A 25,346-nucleotide genomic window follows, 5' to 3' on the forward strand; every position below is an offset into this window, starting at 1 on the left:
TGAATTGTCGAACTGCAGAAGCTTGTAACCACTCATCTGTAGTGAACCAGATTATGTAGAACCGTACTCTCAAATAATTAGTGGATGATTAAGTCACTTTATATTTCTACTGGTTTTGTAAGAAAGTGACAGTAGTATTCCTCTTTACATAGCTTCAAGAATGGACGCCATTGTCAAGACGTTTTTCTGTTTCAATACTTGGGACAGAACCTCTTTTCTTAGACAAGTTAGACAAATACGCTCGCTGGAACTGATAAGAATATTCCCTTTGTTTCACGCTGTTTTCGCGCCGTGTGCACGATGCATTGTATGTCACTCAAAAAGAGCTCCAGGGGTAGAACTTTCGGGGACACGACCACTAGCTCTCGCAAGATTTGCAGTGCTTCAACGCCTGATGCGCGAGTGTCTATGGGCTACAGCGTGCTTGTAACTGTGCTAAGACATACACAGTGTTCGCACAGTGTTTGGTACTGTGCGAAGAACACTTTCGGCCATAGACGCCGACGCATGCGATGCCGAGTCACGCGAAATCTTGCTGTGTGCTCGTATCCCTGAAAATGATCGCTTCGAGAATGCAGCCTCGGATTCCTCGCCACTCAAAGCGTTTTTCACCGCAGAAAGTGAGCTAGATCAGTCCGTCTTTCTCTGTCCGGGCGTGGTGAGGGTGACGACCTCCTCTCTCAGAAGGATAGCAGCGTCTTGCCGAGCGTCCGGTGCAGTCCCAGGCCCCAGCGCGCCTCTTCTTTAGGGCCCGTGGGAGGAGGCTGCTGTCGGTTGTCCACCGCCGGCAGAGTCTAGGGATGCCTGAAGCCCTCGCAGCTGGTCCAGGTGGAGTCGCAAACCTGGCACGAGCAGCTGAGCGCCTCGTAGTACTCGTACGAGCGCAGCTCGTCCCTTTCGTCGAGGTCCTCGGGGTCGCAGAAGCGCAGCTGCGCGCGCACCAGCTTCCGCGAGCCGTACGTGCAGACCGGGTGGAAGGACTTCTTGTACGGGAACCGCCAGTCGGCAATCTGCGAGTGTAACTGCATTAGTCAGTGGACGAGCCTCGGCACGATGTACTTGAAAACGCGTCGTCGGTTAGCGCGTTGTTAATTGGTTCGTTGTTTTTCAAGGTATTTATTTAAGGGCGCAATTCAATTACACTTACTAGAACATAAACGAGTTAATTACAGCCTCTTCTATTTGTTCAGAAACAAGGGCGCGTAGTACGAGGAGTGCCACAAAGACAAAGAGAGAGAGACACACAGAAATGAACGAAAGGATATGCAGGGAGGTCGATCGGACATGCATCCTTAAAGGGAAAATAAAGAGGTAGGTTAGGGAAAGGAGGAATAGAAAGAGGGAAGGAGAGAGCGTGAGCACTGCGCGGCGGACACAAACGCGCACGCACGCGCACGCAGGAGGACTATAAAAGATCACACTAGCCGGTACACTTCAAAAACTACACTAGTGCATGAATAGCTTTTTGTGCCAGTGAAGAATGTGGCCACGGTCCCAGACTAAAAAAAAATAGTCTGGAGAAGAGCCAACTTAAAATTGTCTGGAGAGACAGGCATTGGGCGTCGTACTAAGGACAAGTACAAGTGCTCGATAGTTTCCTTGCAAATAAAAACAGAAGTTGCACTCTGGTTTATAGGCCATACCAATACTATAATAAGCGCTTGTAATCACTACTACCAACCATAGGAGGGGCAGCAGTGCTTCCCGATGAAAGATTCCATTCATCCTTGGAACATTCTGCTCAGCCAACGGCCCTGCTTTACAGAAAACAATAACTGGGTTGAAAGAATAAACGCCTTGCCATACAGAATGCCACTATAGACTAATTTCAGTTAGATCATGCGCACCCCTCAGTTGGAGAACAATTTGACTGAATTTGCGTTGCTGAGGAAGTTAGATTCGTCGTTTTGGTCCAACATGTGGGTTTTCCATAGGCTATGCATTTCTGTAAGTGAGGACATATAAAACAGTACATTGTCACACCTATAGTTGGCCCCCCAATGAGGGTTTAAATCAGTCTTTTTGAATAATTCGTAGAAGCACATTTCAAAATAAACGGGAAGTCCTTCAACTTATACAGCAATGGTAATGGTTTCATTCACATCGCACAGTAGAAAATTACTGAATCTCAAGCGGCGATGCAATATGTTAACAATGCAAATATCAATTCAATGCAGAACATTCAATAATGCAATATTTCAGTGAACGACTGAGTGATTAAACACATTTTCTTTATAACAGCTATAAAATAGGTTATTAGGGGGGAGGGGGGATGCTCAGAGATTCAGGGTTGCACTTACTTCCTTCTACCACAATCAGGAGGCTCGAATAAAATCTTTCTGTTCAATTTCAACTAGACCATAAAGCGTCTTAACCGGAAACAAGATACGAGCCCTTGAGCAGTCTAACAATGAACCGTATTAAATATATTGTTTGCGGCCCAACCTGTCAGAAGTTGGTTAGGTGAAGGGGGAAACTTCCACGCCCGTCTTACAGAACTAAGACACTGAGGAATACACCCTTAAGGACAGCTAAGTAGTTGTGCCGCAATTTCTTTAAAAGGGGCGCAGCGTGGAACTTAGGAAATCTGGCGGGTGGTACGTTTCATTATCTGCAGATAACGATAACTATAGCAATGATTTCATCGTTTCACAAGTGAAATACCATTTCCTTCTGCCAAAGTAACACAAGGACTTCAAGTACAATGCTCAGCACACATTTTTCATCATGGAATATAAATGCAAAACAATGTTATAGACATTCACAAACATCAAACGCGCAATTTGAAAAGTGCAATTTTATTGCGGCTATTCGGGGTAAATAGTGTATCATTAGGCATCTTGTTTCGGCCTCAGAAAACAGCTTATTTCTCGATACTCTTTGACTGTTCGAGTTGTGGAAAAGAAAGGACGTCGAATATTGCCACCGCATGCACGTGATTCGCAGCAGAGTCACTGTTTTCATGCGATATAGTCTGATTGAGAGCAGAGTATCTCAAAACTGGAGGTAGATAGGAGAGTGGGGCGCTGAGGCGGCCTCTCTAGTCTCGTCTGATCCTCTGCCGTCCTAAACTTAATCCTTTTCGTTGGCATCCGTTTCAACAAAGAGTCCCGTTAACTGTCGCACGCGTTCCATCTCTTCTCCAAGCTTATTTCTTTCTGTTAATCTCAGCTGAACAAACATGCTCAGATTTGTTCTATAATCCTTGCCTCTCAGATTTCCGGAATGCACACTGATAGAGATAGTGGACGCGACTCTCAGCGTAGACGTTTCTTAAGCTATACCATGGTTACAATTTAGTTAACGCGCAACGGCCACGTGTGAGTGTCTGAAAAATGTCCACGGTAGTAAAAAACTCGCCGACGATTACGATGCACCCTAATGCGACATTCGAGCGCAGCTGTATACGTGCTTTCATTTCGCGAGACATTCGCTGGCGCGGACAGTCTGTCTCGTTCGGCAAGTTGCAAACTGAGCGAAGCGTGGCGCGAGCTCTTCGCTAATCTGGAGATCGCGAGAGGCAGCGCGTGAGTGACGCGATTCACAGTCACCGACGCAGAAAGAACAGACGACACGCGCTACTCTGGCGCCATCGCGTAGCCATTGTCGCCACTCAGCGCTTTTCTCCTCAAACTTTCGCCATATCATCCTCCTCCGCTTTTTTCCTCGCGTTTTTCATCTCCTGCTACTCTCGGTGTTCGCTCCTTCATCTTTCGCTATGTTCAATCCCTTGGTTACGTTGACGCTCGCCGCAGGAACGATCGCCTGCGCTCTAAAAATATAGAGTGCACATCGTGTGCGCGTGTGTACACAAGGAGGAGGACTCTACCTTTTCTCCATTATCATATCGGGCACCTCCTTATGGCATGTTTACCTTAACCTTCACCCTATATCACAAAATAGATATGCAGATGCCACACACGGTGAGGATCACGTTAACCTCCTTGTCATTCCCATATATCCCTTCTCTACATGTTACGTGAAGCATTTTTCAGGTAGCTGGCTCATCGTTCGCATCATCGTTCGGAGTCGAAGATGGCGTTTAGTGCACCACAAACTAGACGTAGTTCTTGAGAGTATGACAGTGTCAACAGTGAGAACCTGCTGCTGCCGCAGTAAATGAGTTCAGAGCTGTGCAGGAATGCCTGAATTCTGTTAATTCTTTTTGACGACTGCTTTAGAAGGTGTTCAATGAACGCATGGATCAATAAGTTACAAGAGGAATTTGAATTCTTCTAAAAGCCGTCACGTAGTCCATGAAGAGAGGATCCAGTGATGTGCTCTCGAACCGAATGTGACAAATGTTTGTTAAACTTCGTGGAAATTCTCGAATGAGAGAATACGTTTCAACAGCAGGAAACTTTTTAATGCCGGTTTAAATTTATCATGGCTGAAATATGCGGTTTCATGGCAAGACCATTTCCGCGGTGGTATTCGTTGTTTGGAACACTTCTGTGAAGGAAGAAAAATGGGAAGTACAAAATGTGCACGGCCACAAGAATGGCCAGCATCTGCGTTTTCTTTTTTTCTTCCCGCGCGATGAGTAACCACAAGGTCGACTTCATTGCTGAGGACCACGCAACTATTTTCAAGAGCACCTGAGCTCCATTAGTGCAGCTCCTCTGGTGGAGGGGCGAAATCACTTCACCAGTACTCAACCAGCCGCTCACAAAGAGAACATGGAAGAAGGTGAGTAGAGCCCGCAAGGCGCCTGAGGACAGTGACAGGCGTTTTCATTCTTTCATTGGCGTTTTCTTGAAGCCGCTTTGCGAAATTACAGTCCTCGCCGAAGAAAACTTGAGCCTATTACCTTTTCTTCATTTTTCTTTCTTTTTTCCCTGATTTGAACCTCCGCCTAGGATTCAGTCCTTGTTTGAACACTGGCAAAGCTTTCGTATGTTTTTAGTTTTCCAGAAGCCATGCTCTTTCAACGCAAAGCAATTCAGCGCCGCAATAATACGTGAAGCCATCGACGTGTGTAGAACATGTTTTGCAGTTGATTTTCTTTCGTATATCCTGCCCTTCTATCCTCACACAGGAAACTCATAAACTTGTCTGCGTCACTGAAATAGGCAACCTCAAATAATCGTCCGCTTCACTTAATCCTTCGGCTTCCACATCTATGGAGTTTCCCTACAAAAATTACCAGAGAGAACTGTGGCGCTGCGATCGCTCAGCTATCATGGGAATGATGGGTTTGTCTACACTCTAAAAAAAGTTTACGTCATTTGGGGTGCATATTTGCCACACAACAATAATCTGTCTCGGCCGCATTTTCTTTCTTGAAAACGCGGCGCTCGTTACTTTCCTGTCGAGAATGCTCTGTCATGCTTATAAGGCGCATGCCGTTCGTGACTTGGAAGTACCGGGTTCGCAGCGTTAAAGAAAAGAAATGCGGGCAAGACAGATGAAGATTATTGTTGTGTGGCACATATGCACCCCAAAGGACGTAAACTTTTTTTAGAGTGTAGTCTTCGTGTTTGAGGCTTGACGCGTTCTTGTGGCTTTACACTTTATCATCGCACTTATTTGTCATTACTCTTTATCTGTCCTTATTATCCAAAATGTCCATGCACTCATCTTTTTCTAAATGCACGAAGGCAATTAACGCTACGCACGTGCGTATTCACTGCGAATGGGTCCTTTTAAAAATCCCATAACGTCATATATTGCTAAATACGATTACGTGCTTATAGTCACAAAGTCCTTTGAAGCCAGAAGGACAAAATTTAGACAAATCCATGCATCCTACACCCATAACTCGCACCCTGCCCTGCATGGCCGACTCGCCGTGTTTCCAGCTCAGCTCCTCTGAACAATAGCGCCAGGCTTGCTCTAGTCTGATCGCTGTATGAAGCTGGATGCCCACGTTCGTCTGCGTCGTCTGAGCCTCGTTCTGCTTCCGCTGCGCAGTACTGCGGGCCCGACGCCGTTTCCAAGCTGCTGCAGCGTTCTCAGTCCCCTGGTACCGAGCGCTAACGCCACGGCGTATATAGCGTACCCAACCAAAAACCGTGCAACGTCGCTGGGAAGCAGTGGCTCAGGGGATAGGGCGTTCTTCTTCTGCGCACGAGGTCGCAGGCTTCAGTTCCGGCTGAGGCAGCCACATTTTGATATAACGGAATGCCAAGACGAAAGCGTAATTACGTTTAGGTCCGCGATGAGGAGTTCCAGGTGGTCGAAATTAATCCGGAGCACACTCCTCCCCCACTCCTCTACGTGTCCCTCATTAATCAATAAATGTAGATTTGGGATGTTAAAGCCCCATAGTGTGGCTTTTAATTTGGCAAACATCCGTCTGGTGATAGCGGCGCCTTTGGGAGGCATTCGTGTACGTTAGCATTGCTGATCGAAGCGTTCAGTGATAAATAGACTCATCAATTCGCTCATAAATGTACTGTCTCAGAAGTTCTCAATTTTGGTCGAGTAGCTGAAGTATTTCCCTAAGAATTGATCAATTTTAGAATCTGTGACTGGCGATCATGTGATGTCTTCGACTTGTTGCACGAAAATACCGAGGAGTGGAACCTTTCAGATTGAGGGAACTGTAGAATAAAAAATTTATCGATAACATTTTATGCCTACTTTCTGATAGTGCATGGGGAGAGGGAGTAAATCAGTCACGTCCCCCCGTTATTATTATCGGCCTATCAAACGTAAACTGCAGGACGAAGGCCTCTCTCAGCGATCTCCTATTAGCCCTGTCTTGCACTAGCTGGCCCCATGTTATGCCTGCAAATTTCCTAATTTGACACACCACCTAACTCCCTGCCTTTTTCAACTGCGCTTCCCTTGTCTAGAATAGACCACCATTTATCTATAGCACGCTGCCTTGTTCAACTCCATCTCTTCCTCTAAATCTCAAATAAATAATTGTCTTCTGCAGGTTGACCTGCAATCCATACTATATTCCTGTCTCTTAGCGCTACGCCAGTGATTTCTCATTCCACTGCTCGTCGCCTGATCCTTAACTTCACCTCAAGCTTTTGTTAACCTCCAAGCTTCTGCTTCAAATGTTAGTACCGTTTGAATGCAATGACTACACTTTTCCACCGTAACGTCCCACTTTCTGCGGTATTGTCTGCTAACTATTTCAGGAACAAACATGCCAGCGGATTCATCTTGAGAACAACGCACCAACAAACAGGAGACAGCGAAGCGAACATCGGCGTCTCTTGTCTGTTGGCGTGTTACTCCCAAGATGAATGTTTGCGAAATTGTCCAGGTTTTGGTCGATCTACACGGTAGCGCATGTGTGCACTGTGGGAGTGCATAAATCGCCCGCTTTGCTTCTGAACAAGGATGACGTCATCGCGTTATAATTGTACATCACAGCCCGTGACGCCACTGCTCAAGGCAATCCAAAGGTTTTCGATCGATGTGCAGGGATTGCTGAATGCTTTGGGCAGCGATGTTTTACTTTTCGCTGACCGTAGCTGTAATAGCAAATGCATTATTTGCTATTTTCTTGTTCTTTTTTGCTGCTGTGTTCTTCGTTCTTTGGCTTCGGGTCAGTTTATGCGCGCTTACGTTATCGCTGCGCAAGTCACGTTTCATCACCCAATAATCGGCGGCCTCGTTTACGTGAAGGGGAGCTATACGACATCGTGAAGTGCCCGTGACCTGTCCAGTGCAGTATCTATCTCTCTTGTATATCCCAGCTAACGTTCGCCAAGCCGTTAAACAAAAAAGAACATGGTCAAGACACGATCTCAAGACACACGGCGTTCAGTCGCCGTAATTCTGACAAACTAACGCCATAGATTTTATAGTTGTATGTTACGCTGTTCTTTTTTTAACATTTTGTTTCGTTGAGCAGCTTGGCTGACGTTAGCTGGGACACACGGCATATCTGACGAACGTTTTCGCTTCTTAACTTCTGTTTCGTAGTAGTGTGCTGAATACTTAGACTTGACTTATAGACATAAGAATGGTGAGAACTCCGCATGCATGGTGGCTTTGGAGCTCGGAATGGTGCGGGATGCAATTTGCCTGCGGATTTTGTCTTTGTTTATTACAGTGTGTCAACAGGACTAGATGGAATGTGGACCTCATTTAGTCTGTTTAGTTAACTCCACTCCAGATTTTCTAAATTTGTGAAGCCTCTTCTTATCTAACAAAAATATTTTAATTATTATTACTATTATAAGAAATGGAGTTGCCGTCGCCATTATAGGGTGACTAAAACTGTATAGTTTCGTTTAATGACCGAGAATGAAAGACACTGAAATGTGAACAAAGCTATCTCAGTCATCAACTAAGCATTGTCACTCTATCAATCAATACGTCGACTTACATATTTATTTCAACAAGTGGGTTGAAGAAAATCTCTTATATATGTAGCTTCACTAGGCCCTGCCCCTTTATAAGGCTGCTGTGCAGTGTGCAATACTGTCACATTTCACAGCTGCCAGTGCAAAGTGCTATACTAAATAAGCAAAGCATAGCTTCAAGACAATTCTTACGTTGGAGGGGCTACGGCATCCCGCTTATGAGCATAACGTCGCGGGTACAATTCGCGGCGGCAGCGTACGTGCTCCAATCGGGGCGAAATGTGTCACCTGCAACGAGCATTAGGTGCCCGTTAAGAAACATTTCGTCTAGCCAAAATCAACCCTAAGTCCCCTACTAAGGCGCCTCTGTGTTGCTTTATAACGGTAACTAATATTACTCGGTCAATTGTAATGTGGGCATTTCATAAGCAATTCTTCATCGCCTGCACAGGATCATCATAACATCGGGTTCTTCGTCTTCATCGCTTGTGGGTACTCATCTTGAGATTGATCTGTACCTTGAGTGTGATCGATCCGTCACGTCTTTGGGGCATATTAAAAGTCGTGCTAACTGCTACGCCACACGTGGTGGAGGTTGCTCCTCGGTCCCCCGACCTCCACTCGCCCGCTCTACCTCGTGGAGCTTCGCTCAGGTCTCCGTTTGGGCCAGCTGTCCGCTAGCGTGCCGCAGGACGAGCCAAGGAGCACTTCTGCAACCTCGGCTCCGCCTGGCACAGCCTATCCATCTTGGATCATCAGTGGGCCCCAGCGAGATACCCATCCGTTCGCTCGTCTTCGCGGTGAAGATGTGGAGGATTGGCTTGACAACTACGACCGGGTGAGGGCTGCTAACCGTTGGGACGTGGCTCTGAAGCTGCGCCACGTCTCCTTCTATCTCACGAACGTAGCCAAGACTTGATTTTTACCACGAGATCAACTTCACTGACTGGAGTACGTTCAAACAGTAGCTCCGACAAGTTTTTGGCACTCCGGCGGTTCGTTCCGTCCTCGCGAAGAAGACACTCGACAGTCGCAAGGAAAAACTTGGCTTGTCCTATACCTCGTATATAGGGGGATGTCCTCACTCTTTGTCGCCACGTCAACGCTTCCATGACAGAATCAGAGTATACGCCACGTACTCAAAAGCGTCGGGACTATCGCTTTCAATGCGTTGGTTATCAAGGACCCGGCTTCCGTCGCTGATATTGTAGCTACGTGCCAGCGCCTTGACGAACACGAACCCGTACGACCTCTGCCGGACAACCCTGAAAGCAACCCCGCCACCGATCCCTCGTTGCGCGCAGTGGTCTGTGCAAGCATACGGGAAGAGCCGCAACCTGTTGGCTTCTCGGCAGGTCCCATTCCTTTCCACGCCTTCAGTGCCATTTTACGTGACGTCAAGGAGGAGTTGGTGTCCATGGCCGGTACTGCGTATAGGGAGCCTCTAGCTCGTAGGCCCCCACTAACAAACGGGCACGTAGCCGTGGTTATCCCAGCCATCATTCCATCGATGCCTCCAAAACCGACAGTCATACGTCAACGTCATCAGTCAATGTCATACCAGAATGTTAAGGTAAAAAAAAGGTTAGAATACTTTGCTGAAAGTATGCATACTGAGAGATCAGTCATAAATTACTCACTGCTTTGGTGCGGTAGGAAACGAGTGATTAGATTGTGCATAACCGAACACATGTTATGCGCCTTTTATTCTTCGCTTTCACTTTTACCAAATTAGATATGAGCACGCTCCTAACTCTGTATGATGCATTAACATTGGAATGGATTGTTACAGTCGCGACCCACGTCCCCATAGTTGTCGCCTCTAAGCAGAGAGAGGCTTGGATAGGCGTCGATACGCCGAGCTAACGCTAATGGCGTGAGTTCAGGGTGGCGCGGTTGATAGGCCCGATCTGTTTTGCATAATGCATTCGCGGAGCATATTTTCTCGTCATCGCGGTCAAATCCTTGTCCGACAAAAGGACGAGCAAAGCACGCTTCTGCTTCCTTTGCATCAGAAACTGCGGCCGCTACTCTACATGTTCGGTGTGTAGTATCTGCCCAAATGTCGGGCACGCCAGGAAACTTGTTTGCTTGAAATGTTTGCGTACCAAGCGATTGCAGGTGACGAGCTGACTGTGGCTTTCCGGCAGCCTAACGTTTCGAATGTCAAGTGAGGGTCGCTCAGCTTTGTCCATGGTTTTCTCGAACGCTAATGCAGGCACGAAACACCAAAGAATAAAAGCTGCGGATCAGGATCCGCGTGTATGCTTTTGGTGCTTTACTTTGTCGCAGAAACAAGAGCTACGAGGGGAAAAAGAAGCTATATATTCGAGGTAATGAGATTAGCGAGCGTCGTCTTCTCCCTAATATTCGTCAAACAGATGCGCAGCGTTCTCTAACGAGTTTAGCGGCGACGTGGCCTGAATGACAAGGTATTCCCAATAGGCCTAGCCTGCGCCGTCGAGCCGAAAGGTCACGTGTTGCTCCGCTCTCGAAGGCTTGACTAGGCTTGGTCTGGTCTGGCTCGTTCACGATCGAGTGGGCGACCCTGACGGCTTCAGCGAACGAACTTGCTTTCTACTCAACAGTGCATATGCGCAGTGCGCTAAAGTCGCCAGGCTTACGCAGCACGTTCTGCCTCGTGTGTGCGCGCCAGGTACAAGGCCGCCGACTCAGTCGTGTTGTGCACGTTACGACCAAGTGCTGCTGCTGCTGAGCGCGAGGTCGTGAGTTAGCTTTCCCGCCACGGCAGCCGCGTTGCGATAGGGGCTGGAAAATGGTGACAAAGATAAATTACGTAGAACAACGTAACATTTTATGCCCTGCATGTTGCACCTGATGGTATATTCGGGCGGTCGTTTAAAGGTGATCTGCCAGCGCGGCAAAGTTCACGTAAAGGATCGATTGTTTGAGCCCTTACTGCGTTACTGCTATCATAAGCAGACTCTAATGACGAGAATTAAAGTGGGTTATCACTCCTATGCCCGGTTATCTCGTAATAAAGCTTGAAAAGTGTTTGTTACGACCTTCGTAGCGCTGTCAGACTACTCTGAAATGACCGCCGAAATTTACCATCATTATCAAGTATCGCAGGCTTCCGAAATAAAATAAAATTACTGGGTCATATGTCACATAGAAATTATATATATAATCATGAAATGTAAGAGTGTAAGCGAGCTCTCGTGAATTTAACGGGGCCATCCTGTACTGTCCTGTACTACACCGTACAAGCACACTCAACGATATGAAACATGTGTTCTCCAACATCAAAAACAAAGAACGCATTATTTTTAGGCATCAACGAAGCGCATATTTATTTAGCTTTTCTTTTTTTCGTTGGGGACCCGAAACGTGACACCACGCGGATCGTCTCAGCAGTACGCCGCCGTGGGTGCCTCGGTGCTCCGCGAGTTCTTGTGTACAGACGACTTCCGAAAAATGCAAATGCTGCGTATGGAGGGCCTCAAGAAGCCCAAATGTGCTAGATGGATGCTGGAGTAGGAAAAGAAAAAAAACTATACGCAAACTGTACTCAGCTTCATGAATACGTTGCAACGCTGTGCAGACGAGAGGAAGGAGGAAAAAAGAACTTTATTTAAGGCCAGCACTAAGGAGCAGTAAGAAAGAGCGCTTGCTACGCCAAGGCCCGTTGTTTTGTGCCCGGCCCACGTCCGTGAACAGAAAGTGGCATGTCATATACGAGGCGGCAAAAAAGCTAGAGCATTAGGTTCCCCGAGTTTTTAGTGTCATATGTTAGCACAGCGACACACTGACGTGTTACGGGGCATACTTATGCCTCAGAATGTTTTTTTTCTTTTTTCTGTTACCACTGTTCTTTTAACCAGCATTTCTATACAGATGCCATCCACATCGGGGCTGTCTAGACAGACGTTGCTGTTGCCGTGGCAGAGGTTGGTGCCTACAGCAAAGCGTCCTGGGGAAAATAGTTTAAAAATTATATTATGGTGTTTTACGTGCCAAAACCACTTTGTGATTATGAGGCACGCCGTAGTAGAGGACTCCAGAAATTTCGACCGCCTGGGGTTCTTTAACGTGCACCTAAATCTAAGTACACGGGTGTTTTCGCATTTCGCCCCCATCGAAATGTGGCCGCCGTGGCCGGGATTCGATCCCGCGATCTTGTGCTCAGCAGCCCAACACTATAGCCACTGAGCAGCCACGGTGGGTAGGAAAATAGTTCGCTAACGGTCTTTCAGAGAGGATTAACCTGTAAACGTATTTAAACGAAAAGATTAGTGGCTAGAACTACGCGTACCCTGCCTGCTCTGGAATTTCGAATACGTGTAATAGCGTTTTATTATCTAAACATTAAACGAAGCTTTCGTTCCCTGCTGGTTTTGTCAGCCCTGCTCTTTAGACACCCACCCTTTATATAATGCAACTTCTTTCGTGGTTCAAAAACGATACCTTCAAATTTAGGTGGACGGCAAATTAATCCGATGTCCTACATGTGCTGCGACACCACTCGTGACTCTGCGAGTAGCTTTGATACAACAGCCCTTGCCAATAAATCAAACACAGTGCATGGTGTTTAACAATCTGCCATGGCTCTTAAGCAAGCACGGGAAGGGACCACTGTATTCTAAGATGTGGACTTACTGTACTATACAGGATACTATATTATCGGACGATTGACGAGAAAGGAAGGTAATCAGTGGCAGGACCAATTATTTGGCCAGGCCTGCAAGTTGTAGTTATATTAGTAAATAACATATTCCGCTTGCTCATAAAACAAATTTCTGCAAAAATCCTGAGAGGCTTTCTAGAGGATTTATCATATATTAACTGTTGCAGGATCTGAAGTTTGCCTGCTGAAGTTCCCGCTATCATAAAGCCGTAGCTAAAAACAGAACCCAATACACTAAGAAAATAGACATAAATAAACAACTACTCTAAACACTTTACAAATACTTAGAAGAAAACCTGATTTTATGCTAAACCCGTTATGCAATGTTGCAGATATATACGCGCATAAAATTCCCGCATAATAGAGCCAGGGCCTTACTTGTTACGTCATACTGAATTGTTTATTTCACAGCTAAGTGTTTGAAAATCCATTGACGAGAAAGAATAATTGCGGCGGTAAATTTAGATATACAAAAAGAATGTCTCACCAAAGCAAACAAAATGGCACTGACAAAATAAAATCATCACGGTGTGACAATGCGATTAAAATTAAGTCGCAATTGGAAACCACTATCAAAATGTTACTATCCACAATAACATTCTGCAGAACTTTCACAGCTTCTGCTGGTTGATAAGTGTTCGCTGCGCTACTACACTCTCAAGCTCCTTCCACATAAGTTCCCCTAAGTGAAACACTTTTGCTAGTATCCTATACTTACTTAGTGGAACCCAGGTGAAATGACATTAACAAGTTCCATTGACCAAACTTATGTAGAACTTATGTGCAACGAGGTTAACAGAGAAAAAAAGAGAGGAAAGGCAGGGAGGTTAATTAGATTCAGATCTGCGGTTTGCTACTTTGCATGTGGGTTGGGGAAAATGGCCTTAGGAAGAAGGGAGAAGGATAGAAAGAAAAAAAGGAGGACGCTTAAGCTTCGCCTTTAGGTGTGAAACACGATGGCATTCAAAGATTTCCGACTGCTTTTCGCGCTTATACTGCAGCTTATACAACCATAATGTTTACCGGGCAACGCTGGCGGCGGACGCTATGCACGAAGGCGAGTTTTCTGGTAGAAGCGCGGCCTCTGGCGTGGACCGATCTTCCGTTATTGTTTCGCATTTTTAATATTTCAGCCTGAATAGATTAGACATAAAATGCAGGCGCTGTATGTGTTTTGTTTCATGACATTTGTTTGTGGGCGCTCAGTCTCAAAATTCCTACGAATAACTTTGTTAAGAATGTAAGACAAGGTGTAAGCAACTTTAGTGATAGAAGAAGAGCTTTAGTGCCGTGTAGAATATACATGGCAATTTTCGCTCACAGGACGCCCAACGCCTGGCGCCTGTGAGCGATGTAGTTAGGATGTAGCGAAGGCGTTCAGAGAGACCCGCAGATCGCAAAAAGCACATCAATGATTTAACAGCCTTCTTATTAGACATGGAGTGATTGTCGTGCACCGTTGGCAAAAAAGTCAACGCTCAGCCATCGTCGCGCCACGCCTCCCTCTGTCATGCTTAAGGCACGAAGCCCTGGGTTCTTCCGTTCACTGGACGTTCTTCCGTGACAATGTAGAGTGTGCGTCCATTCAAATTGTTATTAATTCCATCGACACCACCCACATGCGACGTCGAATGTGCGCACACTTGGGCAAGAGCTTCGAAGAGCGGTATCTCGACTTGTTGAAAGCATCATGTTACGCATAATAACTGCTGGCTTACGGATCATACTGTTTGACTGAAGCGGCACTAGTGGCAAAGGGCGCGCAGAAAATCGCGGGAGCAGGGGGGGGGGGGGAGGTGGAGGAGGAGTCGTGTTCTGCTGTTCGTGCGCAAAATAATTGTGGGCTGGATGCCGTAATTGGAGAGACAACGCGGTTGGCGTCGTGCTTTTGTTTTTCTTCTCCATCTTGATTTTCTCGTTTCTTAGTTTTTGACAAGTCGTGTCTTGACGCCAATAATATCCGTGCTTGCTAAATGACATATTGAACTGAGTATAAAAATTATTGCTAGTCACGTTTTCTTTTCCTGTTGTTTGTTTTTGTTTCTTTATCCGCGTGTCATCAACCTCCGTAATGCGTCCTAGTCACGTTTGACACTTTAGCATTGCAACAGCTCCGCGAGGTAACCATTTGCGTCATAATTTTTTTAGCGAAGCTTTCCTTGCCTTTTTCCCTATGGGGTTTAGCGTTTGTCGTCGTTTCCTCACCGGATATATTTATGAATGTACCTACAAATACCATGAAAAGGGGTTACATATAAGCCCTGTACTCTGACCGCGGAAATAGTTCGAGTTAGCGCACCACTGTTCATGAAACACGAACACGTAATGTCAACTTAGAGGCATCTTTAAAGCACACCCACCCCTTAATGGAATGGTGCATTTCATTCAGCGGCTTTTTTGGTGCACTTGATTTTCCATGATTTCTCAACTCGATGTGTGCCACTGGGTGCGTACCCATTCTTGGCTAATCCTCCAGAATGAGTTTTATATATGCCACTGTGACACACAGGGGGTGCTTATGCATACGTGCCAATGTGACGCAACGGATATACTAGAAGTTCTGAGCTTTACAATGCATAAACACAACCATTGCATAAGATTACACGTTCTATATGATGAAAGTAAACGCAGTTGTGTGCGCATAGTCGTTATTTGTACACAATTTATTTAACCGAATCACTAAAGCTTTGCTTCAATGGCTCCAACATGTGTCTTTGAATCTGAATAATGCTTTCTTTCATTTCTTACTTATCTTTATTTTATCTGCTCGCTTTGCTCAGACTTTGCCAACTTAGATCACATGCTCTGGTGGCGCCCCGCATTACGAGGCGACGAAGACGTTACGTCGTTTAAGTGCGAGGCTGCCCTACTCAGTCCCGATTTTGAAGCCCAACCAGCAGCAGTCCAGCGGGCCCGCACCGTGGCGGCGAGGCTAGGTCTTCCTGTCCCCACGTGGGAGCGGCCCGCTACGTGCTAGTGCTCGTTGCGATGGACCGCAATAAAGTTTTTCCATCCGCCCATTTCATCCTAATCATTTGGAATTACCCTAAACTTCCAGCTCTCATAAAAGCATTTCTCTTTCTCCTTTACACCTTGGGCAACTTCAGTCTAGCGCAGCCCTAACATAAAGCGCAAGTAATTTTCTTCGCATCACGCTTGTTGACACCTTTCAATTCGAATCTCTCTCGAATGAAGAACTCAAAGCGAAGAGCAATATCCCACTTGCCGTCACCGTTTAGAGGCTATGCCCATCAAGTGACAGTGGACGATGTTGTTATCGGTAAGCAAGCGATCAGTCACGCTTACATAACGGTACTCAAGCCACGTTGCACTTTTCGGCCGTTTACGTAACGTACGCTGCCTCGCGGCGTGTCCCCGCTGTTTTCCCGTGGTAACGTCCATCTCGGACGCTATTTGATCGTTCGCGCCTGCAACTGGAAACGCCAGCCACGAATCGTCATCCCTCGAGCTTGCTTTCAACGGGCTCTAAAGGGAAACGCAACCAGGTCAGATTGACAAATTCTTTCAAAACTATTTTCTTGAATTTTAGTGGCAAGAGGTTGATAACTACAAGAGAAATTTAGGTTCAGTCTTCTTTTTTTTTTCATTCGTGCCCCTACTCGGCGCCGGTGCATCGGCGCCATGTCAGAAATTTCAAAGTACTTTTTTTTCTTATTTGAGCCGCGTGGCATCATAAGGTCCTCAAAACTTGCTACCTTTGGTCCTTGTAACCGTTAGAATACAATGTCGTCCATCTTTTTTGATAAAAAAGATAACTATATGCCCAAGTAAACATCATAAAAAATCCATCTCGTCGCAGCGAGCATGATGCGACAACCTCAAGGTGGCGTCACCCCCGGCTTTCGGCCTTGCGTCTTTTCTCTTATCCGGTCTACTCACGGTAATTTTTTAAATTGCGTTAGCATTCTTATTGTACTTCATGCACAGGTGATCTATCTGTGTTTGTGTCTAACCATTTTTCCGCCTCACTAGCCAGGCCGTGGTCGAATGGGTAGCGCATCGGACTGCTGTGCTGGGGGAACAGCACCGCAGACACGCTTGGTGCTCCGTCCGCCTCATCGCTAGCAGAAACTCTGGCCACGCTGATTTAAATCTCTTCAGTAAGTCTCACAGAACCGGTTCCTCGTTTGGAAACGACACGGCATACTGAATAGACGGAGCGAGCCTGAGAACAACCACCAGAAACTACCACCCGACGACGAGGGTATATCATACCTTGCACACAACACGCGGTGCTCGCCCAAAGCCAGGTGCACGCCGACTGCCCGTGTAGATGGCGCCATTGCGTACGCAAATACTTAGGCAGTTTGATTTTAAAAATTTTGTTTTGTGCAGAAAGATGATGTCAAATTAGGTTGCCTAATACGCGCTTTGCGAGCGATAATCAAGACGAAGACCTGTCTTATCAATAATTCAGTGTGATCGCAAAGCACAACGCAAGAGCTAGCCCTAAAAGGACATCTCTCGTGCTTTCAAGGGCGCCGCCATATTTGCTATCCGGAACTACGGGACGCGCTGGTACACCCACACGTTTTCTTACAAAAATCATCCAGATCCAGCACGCGTGTTAGTCTACGTGAAGCAAAGTTTTAATATATAACGCAACGGTTATGTTAGTGCATCGCAAAGGTCCCAACTTCTATATCCGTGTGTCACATTGGCAGATAACGTGTAAATACGCATTGGCGCTTCCGTAATACCTTGTATAATAAGTAACGCATTCTAGAGCCAAGAATGGCACACTCCCAGTGGCACGTATTGTATCACGAGAGCATAGAAAATTAAGTCAGTGAAGCCGCTGAATATAATGCGTTATTCCATTAAATTGTCGGTGTGCTTTAAATATACCTCGAAGGTGACATTGAAAAAGAAAGAAAATGCGAAAAGAGAGAGTTTAGGATACATCGCAAGAGAGATTGGGATTTTCTGTGAATGCGAAGCGGAAAGATAATTCTCGATAGTGCAGCCTGTGGTCAAGTATGTACTTCTAAACGTGTCAGTATATAGCTACATCAGTCGATATTGGGTACTCTCTGGCGATAGTAATCTTTGCAGCGGTTCAAGTACAACGTGGCTGACTTAAACATTTGCGAGGTGTTGCTCTGGTTGACAGTCTTATAGACAAGTCGGGCAATCTGCATCGAACGATAAGTCCCGAAAATACGGCTCTGTGTAGTTCTAGTGTGGGTCTCACTGATGTTGGCCCACGTCTACCTACCAAGAAATTTGAGCATTTGCGGAATGGAGTTTAAGTTCTTCCCTAAAGAGCGAGAGATGCAAATGAGAGACAGGCAGGGAGGTTAACTAGAGTTAAAGCCTCCGGTTTGCTACCCTGCCCTAGGGCAAGGGAAATCCTTCTCTAAAAGTGAACAATGGGCATCCCACGAAGGATTTCTTTCGATGCGGACTCCTAAAAGCCGTGAGATTTTGTATTTGAGTCAACTTATCGAAACTGGGTACCTGGCCATTGGCATGCGGTTATATGCTACTAACGCGCGAAATACTGTCGTAAGCGATTATAAATTCGTTAGAGTAAAAGGCAAACCACCAGAAAGAAACATGCCAGACCGGTGAGTTGAGTGTGTCAAGAGACGACACTGACACATGACGTAGCCAAAGACAAAACCTCGCGATCAACGGGCCGTACATAATTTGATAAACGATTCTGAAATTCTTCGACGTCATACTAATGACGCGAGTAAAAAGAAAGACTACTGTCAGGCAGGCTCTTGCTCGAAGACATCTTTTAAGGGAAACTGATTTGTACGTGAACGCTCGGCGCAGTCAAAGAAAAGGAATTGCTGAATTCGCACGAACAATCCGTGCGAGAAGGCGTGCATAAATAGGCGGCATGATCAAAGCTCCTTTTTCGAACGAATACCCGTGATTTAAAAGCCGGTACAGAGGCGTGACTTCTTTGTGTGGCGCTTACTAAAAGGAGACATATTCACATAAGCATTGCGCTGGCTCGACGAAGATTTTCAATGAACGAGGAGCGCTGCGGCTCCTCTGAGCAGCTCCACAAACTTTCTTTTTTTGTGTGTGTTCAGGTGAAGTACTTGTTTGCTTAAATACGGTTGAAAGGACACGGTTGTGATGGACAATTCTTCGTCTAAACCACCTCGTTCCTGTACAGCAGAAATCCCTGTTGACTAGTAGCTAAAATGTTTATAACTTGTCTTAGAGGTAAGTATGATGTGGGGAACAACGCCTACTATAGCGGATGTCAAGTTCTTGATTGGTTACGGTTGGAGTGGCATAGAGGCAAAGAATAAGCACCTCGCGACGACGAAGCACTGGCTTCCAATTTTCGGCAGAGGAGTCGAAAGTCGGCACTTTTTGCCGTGTTTTTGTTGTCCTTTGCCGTAATCTTAATGCGCTGTTTTATTAATATAGGAAGAATACTCGGAAAGACGAAACGGGTTTCACGAACACGTTCACCACGATTTGATGACATAAAAGGAAAGCTCCAGGAAAAAATGCACGCTACCATCAGAACGCGCTTGCAGAATATGTTGAATTCATATGACCTTTGAGTTCCTTTTTTAGGGTGTCACGCCGGGCTCTACGGTGAACTTTGGCAGCAAATTCTGGTGCCAGAGTTCTTGCTAGTGTTTTTGTAGCAAGTTCGATAGGTCCACTGGCTTCACTGAGCATTTATAGCGCGACGATTTCACTCCTGGTGTGCCTTTTCATCCTGTCATTCCTCTTCCGGGCTGCTGGGGCTGAAAACTGGGTAATTATCTTAATTGGTTTTCCTGCGTACTTCTTCATTTCTCTCTGTTTCTCACTGAAAAAGTTAAGAAGTTGCAGATGTACTGAAGTCTCCTGACGTGTAATTAATGCAAAAGCATTGAACATCGGTCAACTCAATTTTCGAATTGGGCAGAGTCAGTATTGAAGGTCGGCCACCCAAATTTTTGGGCTGGGCTAAGTCAATTTTGGGAGCGCGCCAGGTCAGTATGAGCGTTGGTCAACTCAACTTTCGAGTTGGGCGAAGTCAATGTTTTGGGTGTAGGCCACGGCGTCTGTCTGACGCCGTGACTGTTCACCGTAGGGTTTCGCAGTGCGAGCCGCAGCCGGCCCAGTGCCGGGAAAGTGACGTCATCACTTGGTCACGTGGGCTTTGATACCATCGAATGTTAACGCCGGACGCTCGCCGGATTCTCCGTTTCATGGGGCAAATAATACCGGGTTATAACTGAGCGGGTTTACGGGCCAGCGGTACGAGCGGGCGAGCGGAGGCGGTAGCGGAGTGCCGCATGAAAGTCAGTTTCATGGCTCAGCGATCCCTCGTTCGGTCGAGTGGATGCGCTTTGCTGCACCACCTGTCGAACAAGGTTGGAAGTTGATTGGAGTTGGAGTATATCCAAATAACTGAGCATGCTGATGAGGCCCTCTTCTCAAAAGTACCGTTGTCGATAGCCGACGGCATTTATGCTGCGTAAAGATGCGGTAGCGGTCGCGATATGCGTCCTGTTCTCTTAGCGCGGTTATAGCGGTTCGTGCTTCTGTAATCACCAGTGTACGTGACGTCACCTTCGGCAACCCAAGACACCTACGAAGGCTTATTGTCGTGTATCAAGTGCAACTTCTTCCCTACCAAATGTGATATTCCTTGTACTACTGACGAAATAATCAAGCGAGTGTTGCAGTACCAAAGTCACATGAAGCGTGAGCAAGTTGTTTGTATACAGAACTCCCCCAGTGGGTAACCACCAAGTAGGGCAAAACACGTACCACAGTGTTTATTTCCATCTCCATCAGTTCCAGATGTTTTTTACACGACATACGTTTATGGAGCACTATATACTCCAGGAATTAAAGCGATGGGTTTTGACAATTTCCAAGGTATGGTTATCAATGGATATGCTGAAATATTTTAAGGGCTTCATAAGGCAGCATCGCTGACTTCTCAGCGGAGAAGCGTGCTATGCTCAAGAAGAAAATTGTTGACTTTTGTTACTCCGGCGTGTAATGACTGTTCAATACCTTCGATCAAAGATCCCGAAGTCTAAATGCAGCTATTCTCTGTGCATAAAGAGACCTGCATATCTGGAAGAAGTCATTACGGTAGCAATATCATTAAATGCATTAAACAATATAGGGCGCTTCCTTGCGGTAGTCCCTGTAGTTATGACCTATGTTCATGTGTTCTCCCCTCTCATTCTTTTCCAGAACTTCATTTCTTTCTTTGAGAAAATTGGATGTGGAGCGTAGAGTTCTTCTAAGAACACGGAGTCATAAGTCCTGCGAGAACTAGATATTGCCGATAAAAAAAAGTCGCCGTTTCGCCCGAAAGGCGCAGCATCGATTGCGATAGCAAATTAGGGGGCAGGTATAAGAAGTAGGGATAGTAGTTTTATTGGCCGTATAAACTTGTAACCATAGACATACTAACTGAAATAACGAGCATGGTGTCACGCACGCACAATCAGACATGAACACACACTTCTCACTCAATGATAGCGGAAACTCGCTGTCAAAACGCTGGAGTGAGGAAGTGCGGCAGCAGCAGCGAGCGGATTGCCCTTCGTGCTGCGTCTTGCTTCAACGCGAACTAAACCACGAAACCACACCGCACAAGCGGACTCTGTCCCCGTCGCAGATAGCTTCGAAGATACAGCGGCCCGGCCGGGCGCGCGTGGGCACCCGGGCCTTTACCCGCGCCGCCCGGAGCAGAACGCGCCCTCCCCCTCCATACCCTCCCTCCGGAATCATGCGCACTACGGAAGACGGTGCGCTTCCTCACCGCCTTCCTCGCTTGCGTGCGCAAGATTGAGCCGGGATCGCGGGCTCACCGTCGCACGTTTTCACTCGCACATACAGCATACGGCGCGTAATGACGATTTTATCGCCTTTGGATTTTATACGGAACCTCACGGCGACGGCGACAGCTGAAATGCGCCTGGAGGGACCATATAATTGCTATCGCTATAAAAGAATTACGCAGGTCTTCGCACTGTTCGCATGGTTCAAGACTAGAGATAGCGAAGATGTGACGATCGACAAAGTGACAACATTATTGGCGTGCATTTACAGAGTATTTTGCAAGAATTTCATGGCATGGCAATAAATAACCTTTCCTGCAGCAGTTTACGTAACCAATGCTGTTAGCGAAGTCACTCAGAAAAGTACGTGCATTTCAAGTTTCTGCAACAGCCGCCACGTTGACTCACGGCGTTCTGCTGCTGAGCCCGAGACCACTGCCTTGATTCCTGTGGCCTTGTGCTCACTACGCCCTTGTGCTCACTACGCAGTGCAAAAATACTAACAGTACAGGGCTCAGGGTAGACCTACAAGAAACCCATGTTATCCGAATTAATTCGCGAGCCCCCACCAATAGCGCTCCTCAAAGCCGCTTGTCCTCGTCGCATATCATTACCTCTTTTCTCGGATACACATCGCACTAGTTCATTTTTTTCTTCATTAATGCGCAAAGGCTTCCAATGGCGCCGACAACGCTGGAATGTTGATTTACTGAACATAAGAAGAAAAGTTGATACGTATATGCAGCCGCGAACGGTAACACCTATCTTTAAGTCAACGCAGAACCGATTGAGCGTCCATGGCGTGGGCAGCTGCATGCGATAGTAAGAGTTGCGGGTCACTGCGGACCCCATTGCAGGTCAATTACAAGATACAGCACCCGCGTCTCGCTTCAGCGCACTCTAAACGGCGAAGACACACTGCACACAAAGCTATCAGCCCTCGGCGCACTGTGTCCTCATCGCAGATCGCTTCCAAGATAGGGCCCGCGTGGTCGCGCCATGTGCAGCCGTCGCTGGAGTACGGTTGACCATGATTGATAATGGTTCAACGCGGATAGACAAGGCGCTACAGAGCGATAACGGCATACAATGATCGGAACGTCATCAGCGCTGCTGGCGCCCCTACCAGCAGTAGTTTGTTTGCGTCATCAATTCACCTTGCGCAGCGGTTCTCAGCCGTTCGCGTCGCCGCAGCCCTGTCGTTGACACTGGACGAATCAGTTTCATAACATTGATAATGACAGCGGGCTGCGTGGAGATGAGCAAGTGGCACAATGCTTACGCATAGACAACTGCCAAAGGATTTTCTGCTAGAATTTCTTTTACTCCGGCGGCGACTACGAACAGCGTGGGCAAGCACGGCCGCGGGGCCCTATGAAAGCGATCTGCGATGGCTACAGAGTGTAGGTGTGCCGACGCCTTATAACTTCGTGTCCGCTGTGTTCTCACCGCTCCATTCGCGCTGAAGGTAGAGACAGCACGAAGGTCGATTCGCTCGACGCTGCAGCCGCGCTTCCTCACGCCAGTGTTTTCCCAGCGAGTGTCCGCGGTCATCGAGTGAGATGTGTCCATGTTGGCTTGTGCGCGTCTAACACTATGCTTGTTAATTTAGTTAGTAAGCGAATATCTACAAGTTTATACAGCCGCTAAACCTATTTTTCTTACTTCGCATAAATGTCTAATAATCTGCTATCTGAATCGATGCTTGTCCTTTCGGGCGAAATTGCTACTTTTTTTTTTCTTTGCATGCTACACTCTGTACATGCAAAGTCAGTCCGTATGTGGCGCGTGAGCTCATGGCGGCGTAGCGGTGCACGGAAGGCAAGGCAGGTAGAGGGAGAAGGAGCAATGCAGGGATGAATAAGGGCTGTAAGTATCGCAATCGCTGTATTTTCGGTTCATGTTGCTAGTGGTGGGGACACAAACGCTCCATCCACCACGCGCGCGTAGTGTTTGCAGTGGCAGGAATGTTTGTGTCCCCGGCGCCTGTAACATGAATCGAGAAGAAAGCAGAGTAGGGTGTGCAGATCAACGAACTGACAAACGGAAGGTCGTATGGACAGATGCTCGGACGCCAGTCGCATCTCCACGTCTTTTGCTTTTTAACCACTGGCACTATGAGACACCAAGAGGACTATCGCAATCATGTAGATGCAACAGCACACACAAAAAATGCGCATATTGACGTTTCGGGGCAGCTGCAGCACTGACCTCTCCGGAGTCGCATCGTCCCCAGCAGGACATGGCGGTGACGTCGTCCCAACAGCGGTTCCCGTTGGCGTCGGTACGTACTGCCCGGAACGAGTACTCGCGCCGGTGGCAATCGAGCGTGGTCAGCGTGTCCACAGCGTCTCCGCCAGCAGCGCGGACCGCCGAGGACAACAGCTCGTCTGCGTCGTCACGGCGCTTCGTTGAGGACGCCGAGGCAGCGCCCGCCACGAGCAGCCAGCACACGAGCAAGACCACGGCTGGCACCGGAAGCGACCCGTGGACGTTTCGCATAGTGGCCCGTGTCACGTCCGTTCCGCGATTGACGGAACTGCTGCGGTGACGAAGGATTGGGGACAAGGAGGAGTAAAACAATTTTAGAACTACAGAAAGCTAAGCAAGCTGCTAGGGATATCATCATTATCATCATAATTTATTATCCATGAAAAGGTCCCCTGCAGCGTTTTACGTAAGGGCTGAACAGGTACATAAGTGATCACAGTAGTGATGAAAACAGCAACAAGAGAAAAGGATGTAACAAATAAACAAGTCAGGAGCGAAAATGATAAAGGAGTTAAAGGCGTAGTGAATGTATACGTAAGGCATGGCAGAGGTGTCAGTAAAGTAACATTAGTTCTGAAAAGGGGCTGTCAGTAACTGCTTAAATTTTTTGTGCATCCCACTCATTAACTACTGATTCTTTGCTCGGTATCCCTAAATGAACGAGCGGCATTCTCTCTTCGCGAATACTTGCGCAAGCTTTCACGTGCTGCGCGATGCCTGCAGTTGGAAGGGTGTTCTACTTGTGCCGCCTTCTCCGAGAGAGGCGCTGTCTTTTAGACAGAGCCTCTCTCGGGGCTAATCTTGTACACGCACACCCCTAACGAAGTACACGCGAGGATAGCGACGTCGCACCCGTAATACGAAAGATATGAGTTATGCCCCCACCAAGTTGTATTTTCGTCCATTTTCATTGACCTTATTGATGCGAAAGCGTCAAATTGCCCCTTGAGCGAAAAAGCTTGCACCTGTAATCTGTAGCAGCGAAATAACACCTAAAGTCCCATTGGCTGCGACCCCACGTCCCAGACGCGCCTCGACGGAGCAGAACGGGAACACCTGCCGCAACATTAGCGCGCCAGGTGTCGCGTGAGAGGTGAGGGCAGCACCGCAGGCGGCTGCTGCTGCTTGCGGGCTCTAGTGTTCCTGTATATCAGCGGGATGGGGCAGCGCGTGCCGCCTGCCGGCCTTGGTGATCGCTGCTACTTCCTTGGCCTCCCGTCGCGCAGGGTAACGGTGGCATACGGCTCGTGCAGCACGTACCGCTATATGGTGCATTACTTGCAGCGCAGAACTCAAAGGAATGCGTGGGTGTCCTCGGATTTTTCATTTCAACATTTCCATTAAACGCAACAATTAATCCCC

General features: G+C 47.2%; 1 protein-coding gene across 1 annotated transcript; it reads right to left on the minus strand.

The window, feature by feature from the left end:
• Positions 1 to 794: 794 nt before the first annotated feature.
• LOC135920283 (thyrostimulin beta-5 subunit-like) lies at positions 795 to 24,312 on the minus strand. The gene is made up of 2 exons (XM_065454456.2): positions 23,925 to 24,312; positions 795 to 1,010 (listed from the first exon to the last, which is right to left on the minus strand). The coding sequence occupies exons 1-2, from the start codon at positions 24,213 to 24,215 to the stop codon at positions 795 to 797; spliced, it is 507 nt and encodes a 168-aa protein (XP_065310528.1). The 5' UTR covers positions 24,216 to 24,312.
• Positions 24,313 to 25,346: the final 1,034 nt, after the last annotated feature.

Source organism: Dermacentor albipictus, chromosome 10, assembly GCF_038994185.2.
Source record: "Dermacentor albipictus isolate Rhodes 1998 colony chromosome 10, USDA_Dalb.pri_finalv2, whole genome shotgun sequence".
Classification (NCBI taxonomy): Eukaryota; Metazoa; Arthropoda; class Arachnida; order Ixodida; family Ixodidae; genus Dermacentor; species Dermacentor albipictus.

Excerpts from the sequence above, each read along its gene's own strand:
- LOC135920283 (XM_065454456.2), bottom strand. The coding sequence starts at position 24,215 with ATGCGAAACGTCCACGGGTCGCTTCCGGTGCCAGCCGTGGTCTTGCTC. Across the intron at positions 1,011-23,924 it reads GACGATGCGACTCCGGAGAG|ATTGCCGACTGGCGGTTCCC; the intron begins GTCAGTGCTGCA and ends TTACACTCGCAG.